The following is a 20253-nucleotide window of genomic DNA, read 5'->3' on the forward strand; positions in this document are numbered from 1 at the left end:
TGGGTGGGCTGGCCGAAAAAATTACGAAGAGCCGCAGGCGGGGGCAAACCGGGAGCAAACAACACAACGCCAACAAAAAGAAGGCGAGGCTGGCTGACCAAAAAATACGCAGTGAACAGTCAGTCTAACCAAGGACCAAAAACAAAGAGCAGCATCGGTTATGGCGATAAACGTAAATCCGGGGACATGGTTAAGATGGGGATAACACCAGGCTAGCTGGCCAAACAACACACGGTAAGCAACCAGTGAGTGCCAACCAGGAGCAAACAAAACAGGAAAGCCCTCGGCAGGCCCCACACTAACGGGGAGCGAGCAAGCCAAAACCGCAACAAACATGGCACAAAAACACAAACCAAAAGCCGCAATGGCTCATCTAAACAGTAGTGAAGGCAAAGAAGGAAAGCACGCTTTAACAGCGGCAGGTAAACTTATCCCACACAGCTTTTGTAGGTCGCGGGACGCAACTCTGACAAAACAGTCACAAGGCCCCCAGCGACAGAGTAAACAAAATCAATATGAGTTGTATGTAATCGCTGTTCACTACAATCGCCGTCTGTTTTGGAACTGCCTCACATGTTGTGTTAATGGGATTTGCCATTTTGAAATATGTTTCCTATATACCCCTCACTCAACAATAAGACGGCGTGTATGGTTACAGAATTTCATAATTCTTTACTCAAAAACTACTATACTATATTTCAATTGAGAAACATTTCTGCCATATTCATCATAAATATATTTGGCAGCGGTGGGATTTGAACCCACGCCTCCAAAGAGACTGGAGCCTTAATCCAGCGCCTTAGACCGCTCGGCCACACTACCACTCTTATGTAGCAACAGTATTTATTCAGAATCGGCCGTGTATCCAATATTTTCAAACTTGCTCTCTTTGTGAATACCTAATTTTTTATCAGGCAGAATTAAACTTCAATTCATTTCTCACGGTTACGATTGAGAGTGCAAGGCAATGAGATGCCAGACACATACTCAACACTACAAATATTATGTGGTCTGTGCAGACCTTTGAGACTCCTTGTGAATAACGGCTATAAAAATAAACATGACTTGACTTGACTATTTTCTATTTGGGATTACCTTTGAAAAGGAGCATTGTATAATTAACTTCATAGAGCTTTGAAAATAGCGTAAAGATTCTAAAAACTAAAGAGCATCAAATGTATCTTCATTTACCTCACGTTAAAGTTTTGAGTTTTTCCTTGCCCTCATGTAGGATTTAGATCAGGGGATGGTGTAATAATAGTCTGTGGTTTGAAATAATCTATGGTCTGTGCAGCCCTTTGAGACTCCTTGTGATTAAGGGCGTCACAAATAAACATGTCTTGACTTTACATGTGTAAAAGTTAAGACTTTCAGTTACTTTGATGCATTTATCAAAACAAATGCTGGTCAGGTCATCTTTATATGAAGAGCTGTGCTCTCAAACTCAAACGACCAGGGCAGGGGGCGGGGGCGGCACCAGACCTAGGATCTGGATGAGGTTGAGCCGAATCATATTTTCCACACAGAAAAACTCCAATAAAAATGCCCCACTGTTTTTTTGATTCATATTAAGAAAATCCTACACAAAATAAGATCTAAAAATAAAAAACAACAGGAAATAATATGAAAATCAATTGATCAGTAATATATGATTCCATTACTTGCGTGGGCTGCACTGACATTAAAGGGGAAGTGTGTATTTTTTGACCACTAAGTGTCGCTGTATTGTGTCGTGCAACCGAAAGCGAGTGCTAAAGACAAGGTGGAAAATAAACTACAGAGACTCAAAACGCCAAACATCAACATTTCCCTTCTCGTTATTTTGCTCAGCCTTTCACAAAAAAAGAAGAAAAAAAAGACAAAAGGGAAAGAAAAACAATAAGCAATAGAAAAATAAGAAAACGAAGAAGAAAAACAAAAAAGCAAGAGAAAAGGAAAATGTCAAGACCAGAACGGAGACAGGACCCACTTGTGTGTGTTTCTCTTAGTTTTATTGGAAAGAAGGGAAACAATAGTATACACGATCCTTAGATTGCTGGTTGAGGGGAGCAGGTTGTTCAGACGCGGAAGTGGTATTTCCGTGGCGAGCGATGGCGGTGTAGAGAGCGGACCAAACAGATCAGTAGCCAGGACGGGGGAGCAAAATCGTAGTCGAGATTAGAAAAGGGGTCGGAGCTGGGAAACAGACGGGAATCAGAACAGGAGAGAGTCAGGGTCGAAAAGCTTGCCTAGCGTAAGCTGAGGTGCGCAGACAGACTGACAACGGGTGACAGGAAAACGGGGGGTATGAAAAGTGACAGGTAGCCAATCAGCGTCTGAGGCAGTTGGCGCCAAAGGAGCAGGCTTAGGTGCCTCGCATCAGTAATCATGACAGAAAAAGTGAAGAAAGGGGGGAAAAATAAACAAAAAATGTTTTTGGTTTTTTTTTTGGGGTGTCTTCAGTAGCAAGATGACAGACAATTTGCTCATACTATGTCAAATAAATGCATATTTCTCAACCTAACCTTTAAAAACACGGACATTTATGTCATAGTTCATACATTTTTGCCCATTTTTACATCAATATCTATTACTTTATTTATTTTTACCATCAGGCGGCTCTTAACAACATGCACTGTCCTTTTAAACTTTTATAATTGGTCGGGGCCTCTAAATGTCATCCCGCAGGCCACGATTGGTCCCTGGGCTGTGGGTTTGAGACCCTTAATGTAGAGAATTGAACAACGGCAAAATTTATTGTGTTAAGCAGACAAAAGATATTATAGTCATAGTTGGGTGGTACGAGAACTAAGGTTTATATAAGTTTTATTTTGTTGTTTTATGATTTGGTGACATGATGTGGCAACCCACCCAACAACCCATTGCCTGTATCTCAATGTCACTCCATATATAGTAGTTTCTTTGTTGTTGGTGTATTGATTTTAATTCATTTACTTGAATGCCACAGGCCCTGCTGACTCAGATTTCAGAAATGAAATAATGAACAATCCTGGATACTTTAGGAAAATCAATACAAAACATTGTCTTCAAATGATTTGAAGTCCTTGGGGATGGTGATACCACTGGTTTGGTATGGGGTTTGTCACAGATGTGTATCTATGTGAAATATGGAGCAGAAATCGTGGATCTGCTAACATTCGTTATTACGATATTTTCCAGACTATAAGGCGCAACTAAAAATCTAAAATTGCCCCGAAAATTGGGAGTGCGCCTTACGTATATACCGTGGATACGTTCGGAAATGGAAACAGTAACTATCGGTATCCATTACCATGCAAGGTTTCATGGTCTGCAATGATTGATCAAAACTATAAACATCGCCGACCTCAACCGCAAACATTAGATGTAACGTGAGGGCACCGATAGTTTTCCACTAGACCACCAGTGGTACAGATGCTGACACATGAAAAGGCATTAGGGCTTATCCTAGTATCACACTATTTTACACACGGTGCCACAAACACTGATTTGCATAGTGCACTCTGATTTGTTAAACAGTCTTTCCACTTCTTCCACAACAAATGTTAGAAAATGGCGGAAACGGAAAGTTATTCGACAAAATACTGTACAAGTTATTTTACGTACGTACACATACATATTAAACCGCAACATTATTGACGCACAGGTGAAGTGGAGAGACCCTAAGGACAGCATAGGTGCACGTGGACCTGTTCTGAAAAAATTTGGATTTTCTAGTTAAATGATTGTTAAAGTGGTGACTGAGTCTTTTTAATCCTAATTCCAATCGTTAACCTGTAAATAACATGAGAACAACATTGTAAAAAAATACGTTGTTATTTCAGAAACGCATACAAAACTGGCTACCCTATCTGCTAACAGAAAGTAGCTCTCACCTTAGAAAAAGGTTATGTACCCTATGAGAATGCTCTTTGCAGTGTGTTTGGCACAAATAGTGTGATAACGAGATTATGTCTCATGCCTTTTCAGATGTCATTTAAACCACTGATGGTCTAGGAGCAAAGTGTTGGCGCTCTCACCACCACTACTTAAGTCTGATTCCCTTTGGATACACTGTTTTGCGTTATATTTCAGCGACAACTGATCAATCATTGCATTAATACGGATCAAAAGTGGATAAAGAGAACAACGGTTATACACATACAGTGAAGAAAATAAGTATTTGAACACTCTATTTTGCTATTCCTCCTACTTAGAAATCACGGAGGGGTCTTAGATTTTCATCGTAGGTGCATGTCCACTGTGAGAGTGATAAAAAAAAAAAAAAAATCAGAAATCAAAATGCATGATTTTTTTAACAATGTATTTGTGGGCTATAGCTGAAAATAAGTATTTAAATACCTGAGAAAATGAATGTTAATATTTGGTACAGTAGACTTTGTTTGCTATTACAGAGGTCAAACGTTCCCGGTAGTTTTTCACACATTGCAGGAGGGATATTGGCCCACTCCTCCACACAGATCTTCTCTAGATCGGTCAGGTTTCTGGGCTGTCGCTGAAAAACAAAGTGAATGTGCTCCCTCCAAAGATTTTCGATTGGGGTTCAGGTCTGGAGACTGGCTTGCCCATGCTAGAACCATGATATGCTTCTTACAGAGCCACTCCTTGGTTTTCCTGGCGGTGTGCTTTGGGTCATTGTCATGTTGGAAGACCCAGCCAAGACCCATCTTCAATGCCCTGACTGAGGGAAGGAGGTTGTTCCCCAAAATCCCCAATCATCCTCTCTTTAATGCACTGCACTCGCCCCGTCCCACGTGCAGAAAAATACCCCCGAAGCATGATGCTACCACCCCCATGCTTCACAGTAGGGTTGGTGTTCTTAGGATTGTACTCTTCATTCTTCTTCCTCCAAACATGCTTAAGGGAATTATGACCAAAAAGTTCTATTTTGGTCTCATCTGACCACAAATATTTCCCCCAAGACTCCTCTGTATCATCCAAATGGTCGTATGCAAACTTAAGACGAGCCTTAACATGTGCTCGTTTAAGCAGGGGAACCTTTCATGCCATGCATGATTTCAAATCATGACGTCTTAGTGTATTACCCACAGTAACCTTGGAAACGGTGGTCCCAGCTCTTTTCAGGTCATTGACTAGGTGCATCGATTTCAGGATGACATATGGAGTGCAGGTGGACATCTAATGGGCAGACTGACATCGTCTTTCAGGGTCAGAATTCCAGATGATACACAGGTGTTCAACTACTTATTTGCAGCTCTATCACAAAAATAAATAGTTAAAAAATCATGCATTGTGGTTTCTGGATTTTTCTTTTTAATTTATCTCTCTCGCAGTGGACATGCCTCTACGATGAAAATTTCAGTCCCCCCCATGATTTCCAAGTGGGAGAAATAGCAAAATAGCAGGGTGTTCAAATACTTTTTTTCTAACTGTATACACACGGTAACCCCTACTGAAGTCTCAATTTCATGTGCCTTACAGTCCAGTGCACCTTACATATGAAAAATACATAACCCCTTATAATCCAGTGCACCCCATAGCGTAATTTTTGTACAATTTTGTCTTGTACTTGCCCACACACTAATGGGTTTTGTTTCTGCTTTTTTTTCAGATCAAGTACATTTACCACTTCCAGTGTAAACCCACCTGTCATTTTCATTTTCCCTGAACGCCAACTGGTTAAGCCAGAATGGAGGACACCTACAATAACAGGACTTCCCTGGTTAAAGGGGCCAAGGATATAGTCAAAGAAGCAAAACGGCAGGCAGCAAAGAAGGTCACAAAGGTAGTGGACCGGGCCGCAGACGAATATTCATCCCACCACAACTACTCGCGATTCGAAGACGACGCAGGCGAAGACGACGATGATTTCTACAGGAACCCGCCGAGGAGAGACGGAGAAACTTACCGTGAAAACGACGAGGGCTCCAGCGATGCTACCGAGGGCCACGACGACGAGGACGAGATCTACGAAGGCGAGTACCAAGGGGTTCCCTCTGCCGGAAACGGGAAGCACAAGGAGGGCCAACTGGCCCTCGGGCAACCGGTGTCAGACGCCACGAGGGACAGGAAGGAGCTGGAACAGGAGCGACAGGCAGATGAGGAGGAGCTGGCGCAGCAGTACGAGCTCATCATGCAAGAGTGCGGCCACGGGAGGTTCCAGTGGCAACTGTTCCTTGTTCTAGGACTGGCCCTCATGTCAGATGGGGTCGAGGTATTCGTGGTGGGCTTCGTGCTTCCGAGCGCCGAGACGGACATGTGTGCACCTGACTCCAGCTCAGGATGGTTAGGTGAGTCAAGTTGTTATGTGTTTTACCTGTGCAAAACTAGTTCTTTCAAATCGCTCCAGATTATAAATTGCAGTTGGCCCGTATTGCATAATTAAAGGAGACATTAGTTTAGTACAATTTCTGACATTTAGTATGGTCATGAACTGTGGGACAAGACTGAAAGAACACTCAGCATACAAGCGGCTGAAAAGAGTTTCCTCCTTAGGGTGGCTGGGCTCTCCCTTAGAGATAAGGTAAGAGGCTTGGTCATTCGGGAGGGGCCTTTGCTCCTCTGCATTGAGAGGTGCCAGCTTAGATGCCTCCCGAATGCCTCCCGCGGGAGGTGTTCTGGGGATGCCCCACCAGCAGGAGGCCAAGGGGACGGCCATGGACAAGCTGGAGAAACTATGTCTCTAGGCTGGCCTGGGAACGCCTCAGGATCCTGTCAGATGAGCTGAATGAAGTGGCTGGGGATAGGGGGGTCTGTGGCTGTGAGGCTGTGATCCAACCCAAAATAAGGGAAGATAATGTGGATGGATGGACGTCAATAATGTATAGGATGAATACATGCCTGTGAACAGTTTTCAGATCAAAACCTCCTTGGCAACCAGTCCTGTCTTTCAATTTGGTCTAGAGCACAGGTGTCAAACAGGCGGCCCGCGGGCCAGATCAGGCCCGCTAAGAGATTGAATCCGGCCCGCGAGACAACACACAGAGAAGCGCAAGAGAAAAACAAGCTGCAGGTTGAAATATGTCAACTTGATGTTGCCAAAGCCAGGTGCCTCGAACAAAGACACTGTACTTGTATTTATTTCTCTCTCTCTCTCTCTCTCTCTCTCTCTCTCTCTCTCTCTCTCTCTCTCTCTCTCTCTCTCTCTCTCTCTCTCTCTCTCTCTCTCCTTCTTTTCCACCCCTTTTCTCCCACTCTGTCTCTGTCTCTTTCTCTCTCTGTGTCTCTCTTTTTCTCTTCCTTTGTTGCTCTTTGTCTCGTTCTCTCTCTGTGTCTTTTAACTTCTTTTGCTCTAGCTTCCTTTTTTCCTTATCTCTCTTTTTTCTTTCTCTCTTCATACCCTTTGCGCTTTCTTTTCTTTTTTCTCTCCTTCTGTCTTTCTATTTCTCTTTGGATTTCTTTCTTCCTCTCGCTTTTCTTTCCCCCTCCTTTCTTTTGTTTCTTACGCTCTCTCCCTCTCTCTCTTTTTCTTTCTTTGTCCCACCCTCTGTCCTTTTCCCTCCCACTTTCTCTTATTTCCTTACCTCTTTTTCTTTCTCTTTAATCTACTAGTCTGGACCTCGACAGAATGTTTGTTCTATCGTGTGGCCCCCGAGTTAAAATGAGTTTGACACCCCTGGTCTAGAGTATGGTAATCCCTCGTTTTTTGCATGGGTTGTGTTCCGAAAAGGACCTGCAATAGTCAAAAGTCGCAAAGTGGACACATTTATTTAGCAAATACTCTACCATCCATTAAAACCAAATAACAAACTATTATGACCAGAACAGAATAAGGACCCAAATGCATAGCGTTAACCACAAGTTTATTGAATTGAAAGCGGAAGGGCAGCGCCCGCGATCCGGTGCTCGCTGGACGCGGGAAGCAAGTTGCTCTCGCAATCGGATCGTGATCCGAATACGGAAGTGGATCTTCCGTAGCAAGAGATGGCGGTGTCAGGAACAGGTTAATAGCCAGGACAGGAGAGCAAAAATCATGGTCGGGATCAAAAACGGGTCGTAGGCCGGGACGGGAGAGCAGACGTTGTCGGGATCAAAAAACGGGTCGCAGATCAGGAACAGACAGGTGCAAAAACAGGTGCAAAAACGGGACAGGCGGGAGTCAGAGTCAAAAAAGCTTGCCTCGTAATAACAGTGGTAGAGGGACTGACAACCGGAGAGTGACAGGACTGGGCTATAAAAAGGGACAGGGAACCAATGAGATGGCTTCAGATAACGTAAGTTATGTCAAATTATAATAAAAAAAAAACCTTTCTCCTGTATTGTATTGCATTGACGTTTTTATCTCAGGACCCTATCCTTTTGTTTCGTCACCATCATGAGAGCATATAGAGAGGTCCATTTTTGTTGGTGATAAAAAGCCTTTTGGTGCTTTTGTTAGTCCAAAATGTTTAGTTTGACATGATGGCTTTAAGAGAAACTTCAAAAATATAGGTTCTTCAGGCTGTTTGCATAGACACTTAGCACGCAATGCTATTGACACACAGGCAGACACAGGGAGAAAAGGGGCAGAGTATCTGTTTTGCCAAACAGAATGCAGAATCCAATGCATAATGAATATCTCCAAAGAGGAAACATCGTGAAAAGTAACAGAGCGAGGGATTACTGCATCGGAATCTTCACTTCGATCTGTGAGCCCGTGTGTCAAGAAATAGAAGGTACCACCTGTAAATTTGGTTTGCAAGCATGTTATGCTTCAGCCTCCATTTGTGTAACATGAAAATGGATCAGGATTAGGAGGCTGCACAAGAGCCATAGAAGTCCTGTTGCCTGTAGGTGTAATCCATCATCACAATGTTGTGTACAGAGAATGACTCACTGTGTCATTTTACTGGAGTGGCAAACCAAACGAGCTTTAGATATTTGTACATCGAGGATATGTTGATGTTTAGTTAAAGCCCCTCAGAGCATACCATGGCGAAATCCCTCTGGACAAACACGGCAGAGACCTAAGTGGGGATTCCCTGGTAAAAGAAACACAAATTTCTCGAACTATAGCTTATCAATGACCTGTGTTTCATGTTGACAGTGTCAGTGTATTGATGCTTCAACATCCATTGCAGCCTGGTCATCCTGGAAGTTGGATTACCTCATGTGCGGTCCCTTCTCAAGGTTTCTTAATTTTCTTCATGCTGAGGTTTTTGAGTTTTTCCTTGCCCTCGTGCAGGTTTTAGATCAGGGGATGGTGTCATAATAGTCTGTATTCTTTAACAGTTTGTGTCGTGTGCAGGCCTTTGAGCCGTCTTGTGATTAATAATAAACATAACTTGAGTTGATTTTTTTAATAGAAAGTAACATGTATCATAGTTAATGTATTTTTCCTAGTATTTAAATCAGTTTTTTTATTACTAAATAAAATATTTTTTGTACAAGTAGGAGACAGTGAACATTACACTCTGTCCTTTTAACATGTAAACATCCACATAAGTCTCCTATCCATATATGCTAATGCAATTTCTGGCATTTTTTCTTCAGGGTTTCCTTTCCTTTTTTCGTCATTTTTTCTTCATTTTTCCGTTTTACTTGTTTCTATCCTCTTTCTTTATTTTGTCCTTCTTTTTCATTTCCTATCTCCTTTCTTTTCTCTTTCTCTTTCTTCCCCGCCCTGTTTTTTACCTTATAAAAATACTGCAAATAATGAGAAGAAAAATATTGCTTTTTGGTCACTTTGGGTCACCGTAGTTAGTACTCTTTCTTGTGCTTTTTATATATATAGGATGAACAATATTTGTTTGACTATTCATTGTCAATGGTGTTGAATCGTTTTTCTTGGTGTTGTTGTTGTCTACTGTTTACTGGCCATACCCACTGTTTACTACGGTTTACTGCCGTCCGTCATGGTGTCGTCGCGTGGTTAGGTCACATGTGTGCAAAGGGTCAATAAGCCAGTCCGGTTCAATTTCACACAATGTGTTAAGATCCTAATCATCAATCACATCGAAATAGTTGTCCATGATATCCTGACTTTGTGGCTTTCTTTCTTGTCATTTGGTAAGGATGTTACAACTTGATTTTTGTGTCCCTTTGTAATTGTCCAAGCGTGCACTTTTCTTCCTCTCTATTCAAGCACAGTCTCGTAAGCTTCCATGCTCGATACAGTCATCTTATCCTTGTTCGTGACTCCCTCCCGCTCGCCTTTCTCCTTTCTCAAAGCTTCTCTTTTACTTGGTGGTCCTCCCCCATTCTCCTCCCATTGTTCCCCCCTGCTGATTGCCTGGAGGTTTCTCCTTGTTGAATGTGATTGGTGTGTACGTGTTTGAGTACATGTTAATAGCACGGGTGGCAGGGAATTTGTGATTACTAAGATTGTGTTTGCATCCGTTAAGAGTTTTAGGTGCAATTACATGTAATTACAGGCTGCAGAAAACGTATCAAAGGTGAGCAAGAAAAAAGGCTGAAATAACATATGCCTGCTAGGATACTGGATGCAACACAAACCATAAACTGCCCCATAAACATAAACGCAATAAGTTATATAATATAAAAAATACATCTGATCAATACAGTGGTGGGCAGTTAGGGCCTGCAAAGACTTCTCTGCTGGCCTAAAAAAATATCCGAATCATCCATCCAGCCATCTATCATCTGCATCGCTTATCTTCAGCAGGGTCGCGGGGGTGCTGGAGCCCATCCAAGCTATTTTCGGGCAGTGCGAAAAATGTATTTGAAGCGACAGTATGTATAATTTAACCACTAGATGTAGCTCTATGGTGTAGTGCAACTAAAAAAGAATGCTAAAAAGCGCAGGGAATAATATGACCTACGGAGGCTCCAAGTAACCACATTTTTATGCCTAGAGCTTCCGAGGTATTTGAGTACCTGTGGCAGCAAGATGTCAGACAATTAATTCAGCTTCCTTGAGTGAGGCTATCCTTGCATCCATCCATCCATTATCTGCACCGCTTATCCTCAGTAGGGTCGCGGGGGTCCTGGAGCCCATCCCAGCTATCTTCGGGCAGCTGGCAGGGGACACCCTCAACTGGTGGCCAGCCAATCGCAGTATACGAATCATGTGATGTTAATCATATTTTCCCCATCAATACTTGTTAATTAATGACTGATGTTGTTTCTTAGTGCTTTGCCTAAATAAAGCCACAAATGATAGTGATCATAGAAGACAATCAATTCTTTCAGCTTCCTTCAATCGATTCCCACCTGCACATGCTTCTTCCAATCATGTAGTTTCTTATCTAAGCATTTAACCAATCGCATTTAAGGATTACTTGTTGCTAGGCTCAGGAATCTGCCCACAGGCTTTCAATATTCTTTGTGAAGGCAGCCCAGCAGCGCAACTTTGCTGTGATATTGCTGTGATATTGCTGTGATAGTGCTGTGATATCGCTGTGATATCGCTGTGGGTTCAGCCAATCAAATTTCGAATTGGTTAAAATTTTGATTCTGGAAGGCGTAGAAAAACGTTCCTGCTTTCACAAACATAGGGGGATGGCAATTTACAAACACAATTGCGCCAACTGCCCGTTGTTAATATTAATGCTTTTTATGTTTTACAGCTGTAGCTGCTCTGAAGTTTTTATAGCCATCGAGGGCTGACTAGTCATATGTAGAACAAAGGGGGAACTGAAGCAAAAAAAATAAACAAAAGAAGAAAACCATCAAAACAAAAAAAAAGGAAAAAAGTTAAAAAAGAGAAAAAAAAAAAAAGGTTTTGGGGGTCCCCTTAATCAGTGTATTACCATTAATAAAGTGATAAATAAGTAATTTGGAAAAAAAAAAAACAATTATTCTACTAAATTGTAGTCACATTTATTTTTCCACCACAAGATGTCGCTGTGTCTTTTTAACTTTTTTATACTACGTAACTTTAATGTCAAATTCAAGCAATTCAGAATGGCTGAAAAACTCACAAGAAAATGTTAATTTGATATATTGACTATTTAGCGTAACGACAAATAAACTATGCAATACAAGAAAAAACTAATGACAAATACAGAAACATAAATCAAAATATTCACAGATGTACAAAAAATACAATACAAAACCATTTTAACATTTATATACTTAACAAATTTAAAGTCAACGCAGAAAAAATGTGTTATTTACGAAAGAGCGCGCTAATTGAGCTGGTTCGTTTGTGAACGACACATCAGTGGTTCATGTCACGTCATGTTTATTTGTATAGCCCTTAATCACAAGATGACTCAATGGGATGAACAAACTACAGATTACTATTACACCATCTCCTGATCTAAAACCTACATGAGGGCAAGGAAAAACTCACCTTTTTAAATGTAATATTAAGACTAGAGTGAATGCATAGGTGTAAACTGCACGATCCGCCAAGGAGTTGAACAAATCAGTACACATCCTAAGTATTCTAGAAAAACAGACATTTAACTTTAAAGACATTTTAATACTTTAGATTTAACAGTGATTATAATTATGTTTAGTATGCGTTGGTGTAAAAACAGAAAACTTCAGACTTTTGAATTCAGGTGGAATTATTCAGCAAGGAATCGACAATTAATAAGCAATTCATCTGAAATTCACCAAATTGAAATGAGTTTGCGACCCCTCCTCTAGACTGTTGCTGTCACTGTAAACAATTAAGCAGTATTACATAATAAATAACCATACAAACTAAAGGATCGCAGATTTTAAAGTAAAACCAGTACAAATATTCTTTTATAGATATCAAAAACTGGGTTGAAACTGTTATTTAAAATATGTGGAAAACACATATATGTATAATATATGTATATATAATGTAACAGAAGAGAAGGAATATTTACGTGTTTGTATTTTTTGAGTGTGTTTCCGTAGTGCACATGCGCCTAACATGCGAAAGGTCCCCGGTTCAAGACCGGATGGAAACATATGTTAGCTTGGAGAGTGATGAGCGCTATTAGGCTGTGCTTGCCCAAGATACACCACAGGAAATGGTGCTCCTATGACCCTAGTGGTTAAGCGATCCAACCAACAAATCAACCATTTACGTGTCTCTGAACACATGCAAGTACTGTGTCGTGAAGGGAGTACACACTTTAAAATAAAGTGCAAGGAGAGAAATGTAAAATGCAGTATGCTGTAAACAGGAAGGACAGTTCTACGGCAGCAAAATAAATGACCGAATACCAAGTTGGAAAGAGTTACACGAAGAGGAGAGTGGGAGGATTCAAGCGTGAGGCTGGCACACACGATGCTTCTTAGCATGCCAGCGAGAGGCTTTGCCATCATCTAATGGACAAAAGACAAAACAATTGCACTACCCTAACGTATCATTACGTATCATGCTCTATATCTTTGGTGTTTTGATGTACCCCCTTATTTCTTCCTTAGCTTGATTGTCACTTGAAAGCCCCCTCATCTATTCTTTCCAGCTTCCAGGATATTGTCCTCATCTTATTTTTGTAACCATTTATTGCCTTTAACACCCTTCTTTATATTGTATGATCAACCTCCACCTCCATCTCCATCTGCAGTTTCCTTACACTCTCAATTTTCTGCTCCTTGTTTCCAGCCCCTCTGCTCGGGGCTCCGGGATCCGAGAGCAGCTGAGCATAGCTAAACTGCGGTAAGATGACAGCATCACTGCAGAGATTACCAGCAGTTTGTGCAGTGCAGCACCACGCAAGGTTGGGGACGTGCAAAAGTACTGGCCTCCAAAGATCATTTTGACATATTGCAATATTTCAGGCATCAAACTTGTAGATAAAAAAAAAAATCAAAATATTTTCCATGAATTAACATGTGTGACACAATCCTGACAAAAATCCAAATTTATTAAAAATTCAGTATTGTGCCAAAAAATAAAAATGTTTTAGCCATGCAAAAATATTGCCCCCCTCTGAGTTAATACTTTGTACAACCTCCTATTGCTGTCCTCACAGACACAAGTATGAGTATGAGTCGAGACCGGGTGGAAACATATATTTGCCTGGAGAGGTATGCGCGCCACCAGGTTGTACTTGCCCAAAACACACCCTAGGAAATGGTGCCCTTTTAACCCTGGTGGTTAAGGGATCCAACCAACCAACCAACCATACGTTTTGTATGTCTTGACACAGAAGTATTTGCCGCTTTTTCCTAACAAAACAGCTCAAGTTCCAATCCAAAGTGATCATGTGCCTCGTAGTTGCCTCTCTGATTAGTTTTCTCCTTGTTTGGGCTGAAGGTTTATAGGGATGGCCCGGTCGTGGTGAGTTTGCAGTGGTGTTATGCTCTCTCCATTTTGATATTATTGCTCGTACAGTGCTCCAGGAGTTGTGTAAATCCCCTTAACACTTCAAACTTTTCTGCAACTTCATCCCAGACATCTCTGGTGAGTTCTTTGGTCTTCATAATGCTAGTGTCTCCTTTCACTGATCTTTAAGCCTTAAAACTGGGAATTAATGACACACAGGTACCCTCTGTTTTTCATTTTTAGTCATTTAGGTCGACGCTGGAGCGTTCAGAAATCATCAGGGAACTTCTGGAGTCAGTTGGCTCAGCTGAGAGAACAGAGGGGCAATATTTTCACATACTTTCAGTTTTTTTTGTGATTATTAGAATATAAAATGCTGAAAAATTTGGTTCCACTAAATGATTGTGTCCCACGTGTTGTTCATTCTTAGGAAATATCATCAGGTTTTTTAGCTTTACGTTTGCAGCCTGAGATATGGCAACACAAAAAAATGTTCTTGGGAGGCAATACTTTACATGCGGGGACGCATAAGAATTGGGGTGGCGGGTTAGCGGGGCCGCAGGGTCTTGAACAGCAGGTGAGATGCTAATTAACCATATTTAATGATTCCCAGTAGAATCCTTTCTGTGTTTGAAAACACGTGTGACGTAGCCAAGCTCCGTATTCTTGAGGCAGGAGAGAATTCTGAAAGGCAACGATTTCAGGGAGAAAGGAAGGCAGGATCTCTCCTTGCATTAGATGGTGCCTTCGGAGTCAGAATAAAGCAAGGAGGCTGTTTTGCATGGCGCTCGAGCATCAAAGCATGAAATCAGAAAAGAGGTCTTGAATACAGCTAGGCTTTTTCACCACAGTCCTAGAGCTTGGGGAGGTTCTCAGGTCGAAGTAGGACACCGAATTTTAGGACTCATTATTCCCCTTGGTAAACATAAATAGTTTGGCTTCTCATTAGTAGATTCAAAATCCTCACTTTCTTTTTTTACTTGTTGTTGCATCTGACTAAGAATTAATTTTACATGTTGTGCTTTAATGGCCTCATTTGGTGGATTTGCTAACATTCATTGTTTATGTTTACAACAGAAAAATAAAAACAGACCATATTAAGGCTTGCATTTAAAGTAAAAGTGAGCCAAACAGATCGACAGAAGAAGCAGGAAAAAAAAAGTGAAAAAAATATTGTTACTTTATTTTTTATAATACGTCAAATATGGCTGAGCACTTTGGTCAGAAGATTGAGTTTTTATTTATATTTTGATAATGACAATGACATCGGATGTTGTCAGGGCTCAGGTCATGACTATTCACGGCTTAGCCTGAAAAAACAGCCAAGCCGAGATTGGTCATGACCCCAAAAAATGATGTCATTTTCAGTCAGCATTAAGTGGTAAAATGTCATCCCCAGAGATGGACAAAAGCAGGTGGATTTTGCTGCTTAATTCTTTTTTTTAGAAAACTCCCATATTAACGAGTACGCAGTGTTTAGACCATTGGTGTTGAAACTACGGCCCACCGGAAAGATCAGGCCAATCAACAGATTTGATCTGGCCCTGTGAGACAATGCTGAGAATATCAAATGAGAATAATGAGCCGTATTGCGTCAAACAATGAACCGCAGTTTTAAATATTGTGTTGATGTTGCCAAAGCCAGGCACCGCTCTCAGAGCAAACAACTTGCTGTAGCTGTATTGTACTTTAACCATTTTCACAATACACTAACATAAAACCGCAAGCATGAGAATGAAATAACTCCCGCACCCAAACTTTAAAATAGAAGCCATAAAAGCACTCAGTTTAAGCAAATTAATTCCAGTCATGTGTGGATGTCTCTCTAAAACTGTAATATTTGTTACTAAAAATTAGTTTTATCCCCAATGATTGGATATAATCAGTTAGTAATTGGATCAAAAAATAAAAAATAAAAAATTGCACCTGGGTGTCTTTTCGGAAGTTTAAAGAAGCTTTAGCTCCTTTCATTTGCACTTAAAATAGTGTTTGTTTTCTTGTTTGTTACTTTCCAGTTTGCATGAGTTTCCTTGAGTTAATTAAACTGTAGGGTAAATAATTGAATACAATTGCTATTTGTTTTGTTTTTAGTCAATAAAAACTACAAAACATTAGGTTTTAAAGCAGGAAAAATATTGAAGAAAACCCTCCCTCAATAATTGTTTTAGAATTTAGTATTACGCCCCTCACAATAATTGTGAGCCTCCAAAAGATCTCCAGCCCTACAGCTAAGGCACTTTTTATGCCATTAATTTACAAGTCCAGCCTATATGAAAGTGTTTTTTTTTACCATGAGGTCCCTGAGCTCAAATGAGTTTGACACCTCGGGTTTAGACTATTAGGTTTAAAGAGAAATTATTATTCTTTATTAAAGTGTTTCCTCTCCATTTAACACTATCAGAGTGTAATATTTCTATTAAAACACACGAAAAATTACAGGTAAAAAAATATGTTTGTTTTACAAGTTTAACAAAGCATTATTCACAAGGTTTCTCGTATTTGTCCTAAACTTGGTCTCATAACATGATTGATGTGTTTTCATCTGCCAACACAGTATCACTGGTTAAAACCTTTTGGCCCAGTCTGCCAAGTCTTGTGACAAACTGTCATTTTGTGATGTTGCACCCCTTGCCCGTGGGTCACGTAAGAAAAAAATCAGCCTTATTTTAATTACGTCAATGCTGCCCCTTTACAAGTTGGCTTCCATTCACTCAGCTTTCTGTGTAATAGATCAGAAGTGCAGCTTCTCTTATTCTCTACAGTTTCACAGTCTGCTGCAATTTGTCTTAGGCTACGCTCAACTGAACTGACGTGTATCGATTTTGCTCCTATTCTTTGTCCGCAGACACATTTTTTCATCTAAATCGATGGTGGTGCAACTGCAGTGTAACGGTAGAAAGTGCTGAAGTTTCATTAATTAAAATCCCTGGATGTCTGGCTCCATCATTTCAAATATGTTCTTTATTGATTAGCTGACTATAGAGTGAATGTCAATGGGATGCTAGGCTGCTTTTAAGCTCCCTCAGTGTGTGTGTACACACAGTTGCCACAATATTAGTTTCCTGTGTTTTTTTTTTATAAAAAAAGTAGGGTTGAGTTTCAGAGCTACAATGAAACAACCGAATTTTTGCAATTATTCAGAATATTGTGGCAATAATGTTATTATATTGAAGTACTGATTTCCTTTCTTCGTGGTCATTGACACGGCCACAGCATTAAACATTGTGGTTATAGTTTACAGTGGCTGAGAGCTGTTGGTGTTTCCCATATCATGTTATTGAACAGCTCACTACTGTATATCTGTAATATGTTTAGGGCAGGGGTGTCATGGTTGCCATGGTGCCCAATTTACCCGTCACGTGTGGCGCCATCTGCAGCTTGTTGACAGATTGGCTCCCTGCCAGTATTTAAACTCTGTCCTGTCAGTCCCCTTTTGTCGGTCCATCTGCGAATCTCTGTTTTTACACGGCATTACCTGTTTTTTTGCTCCTGTTAGTCTCCCGTTACGTTCTGTTTTGATCTCGACAACGTCTGTTCTCCTGCCCCGAATAACGATCCGTTTTTAATCTCGACCACGTCTACACTTCTCTCCTGGCCTTCGACTTGTTTCCGATCCCGATTTGGCTCTTCTATCCCGTTTTTCCGTTCCCGACACCGCCATCGCTCGCCAAGGAAGCCCCACTTCTGCGTCTGAGCAACCTGCCCCCCGCGACCAGCGATCTCCGGATTGTGTATGCAATCCTTTCCTTTCTTCCCAATAAAACTGTGAGAAACGTTACGCGAGTGGGTCCTGTCTCCTTTCTGGTCCTGACAAGGGGTTGGCAAACTTTTTAAATCGCAAGCCACATTCGGATTCAAAACGTAATAGATTAAATAGATTATTAATATATTTTTTAATCTGCCTACCACGCCTCAAGGCCTACGGATCCCTTAATCAGCAATGTCTTAGGGGCACCACTTCCTGTGGTGGTCTTGGGCAAGTACAGCATGGCGGTGCCCATCCCTCTCTGATGTTTTTTAGGGGGAAAGGGTTTGTTCCTCAAAAAAGAAAAAACAGATAGTACTGGTTTTGGTAGTTACCAGTAGCAGGAGAAGCCTCCTGGTCTGGCTCAGATACAGCACCTTCAACATCTGGTCGCTGTTGTTTTTGGGTCTTCAGAGTTGAGCTGGACAGCGGCGTGTGACAATACTGCTACTAGATTTTAAATAACTGCGAAAAAAACATTTTTTAATGAGATTTTGAGTATCACACCGTACAATCCGCATTCTATATCTCTTGTAACTTTCATATTTTGTTGAAAAATAAATTTTATGGTGATGACATTAGTCCTTTGCTTTTGTTGCATATTAACGTCTCAGTTACATGTCTTTAATTATTGCATATTATTTAGGGGAATTTATTGTAAATAAATTAAACCTTTCAATTTTTTCTGTCGCCAGCAAAGGGAAATAAAAACATAACAACACCATGAATTGTTTGCCAGCCAGTTGTAGGGCACACAGACAGATCAATCACTTGCTCAATCACACCTAGAATAAGGTAGGAAACCAGAGTGCCAAGAGGAAACCCACACAGGGATGGTGAAAACATGCAAACGCTACAAACTTTTCCATATTTGTTTATAAACTGATTAATTTAATGCATTTAATTTTGAAACACTCAGAAGGAAAGAAAAGTAATATATTATATGCCCGTTTTAAACCACAACACTTTATATGTCACAAGGTGGAGTGGAAGGCGGGGTGACCGGACCAGAACGGAGGCAGGAAGGGAGAACTCAATTGCGTAACGATCCAAAACTTTTATTCACCAAAATAAAAGTTGTCCAAAACTCTGGGACATGACAAAACAAACAGTTGTTTCTTCCAACTCAACTAAACAGGACAAGGCATAACAGAACGGACAATGTTTAAAACTAAAACAGGACAAGGCATAACAGACCGGGGAATGTGTAATGAGCCAGCGCCCGCCAAACCCACAACCCAGCCTTAAGTAGCAGACCAGCAATCAGCTGATCTGCAACAGCTTGAGTTCGGGGGCGCGGCAGACTGGTCGCCACGGCGACCGTGACATTATAATGTACAGTGAAAAACTCAAAAGGCAAAATAGGTAACTTAGTTGTTTTTTTCAGAAAAATTGATAAATATTTTGATCAATAAAATGAATACACAATTTTAAAAAATAGCCAGTACAGAAAAACCTAGACAGCTATTTGAAGGGTAGCCTTAAGCGGAGTACACATTCATAAAGATGTCGTTTTTATAGAGGGTGTCAAAGGGACACTAGGACAATACAGCCACCAAAAAAATCGTAGTACTTTTTTTACGGCATTATATCATCATTATATTATGATTATATTATCATTACAATTTTACAACCTTCGTTCGGTGGGACGGATTAAAAAGCTTGGCGGGCCATATATGGACTGTAGTTGTCCCACTTTTTGTTAAACGTCATCTTTAAAAGTGCTTAAAGTTTTGATTGCAGCCTCAGTTAGCTCATACCTCAAGTACTTTTGTATCTTGGGGATTTAGGTTTGTGTTTGGACTGTATTTACAACAGGCCTTTTCTTAATTTTTCTATTTTCATGCTACACTAACAAAAAACAAACAGGGACGTGTCACGAGGGCGAGGTGGCGTGGAAGGTGACCGGACCAGAACGGAGGCAGGAGGCATGAAGGGAGAACTCAAATGCGTTGACGATCCATAGGTTTTACTTAATAAAATAAAAGTCGCCCAATACTCCGAGGCAAAACAGAACAATACAGAGTTCCTCCGGCACGAACTCAACAGGACAAGGCATAACAGACTAAAACAGGACAAGGCATAACAGACCGGGATTGTGAATAATGAGTAGTAATGATGAACCCGCCACCGCAGAGCCCACCATGCAGCCTTAAATCAGACCCACCATTAGTGGAACTGCTTTCAGCTGTTGCCCAGAGGGCGGGGCAGACTGGTCACCAAGGCGACCGTGACAGAGCCCCCCTCTTAAGGGACAGCTCCCGAGGTCCCAAAAAAGAAAAAATTACAACCTCGCGCCCCGGAATGGTTCGACGCTCACGATTGGGGCAACCCCGCTCCCTCCTCCGAACACGCAGGAACGGGGAGAGACAGGCGCCATCTGCGTCGGGCGGATCGGAATCGGCGCTCGGCAGGGGGGGGTCCGGCGGGC

At 41.2% G+C, this 20253-nt stretch overlaps 1 protein-coding gene and 1 non-coding gene across 2 annotated transcripts in view; one reads left to right on the forward strand and one right to left on the reverse strand.

Moving 5' to 3' along the window:
- sv2ca (synaptic vesicle glycoprotein 2Ca) overlaps window positions 1-20253 on the forward strand; it is a 60118-nt gene that overhangs the window by 14300 nt on the left and 25565 nt on the right. Inside the window, exon 2 of the mRNA XM_088336008.1 lies at window positions 5552-6230. Within this exon, the coding sequence (XP_088192134.1) occupies window positions 5630-6230 (601 nt within the window). The 5' untranslated portion in view covers window positions 5552-5629. The remainder of the gene's footprint in view (window positions 1-5551; window positions 6231-20253) is intronic.
- On the reverse strand, window positions 741-822 carry trnal-aag (transfer RNA leucine (anticodon AAG)). Its single transcript has one exon. It is a non-coding gene; the product is annotated as a tRNA-Leu (tRNA).

This window comes from Urocampus carinirostris, chromosome 5 (genome assembly GCF_059441175.1).
Source record: "Urocampus carinirostris isolate Australia breed hairy pipefish chromosome 5, RoL_Ucar_1.0, whole genome shotgun sequence".
Classification (NCBI taxonomy): Eukaryota; Metazoa; Chordata; class Actinopteri; order Syngnathiformes; family Syngnathidae; genus Urocampus; species Urocampus carinirostris.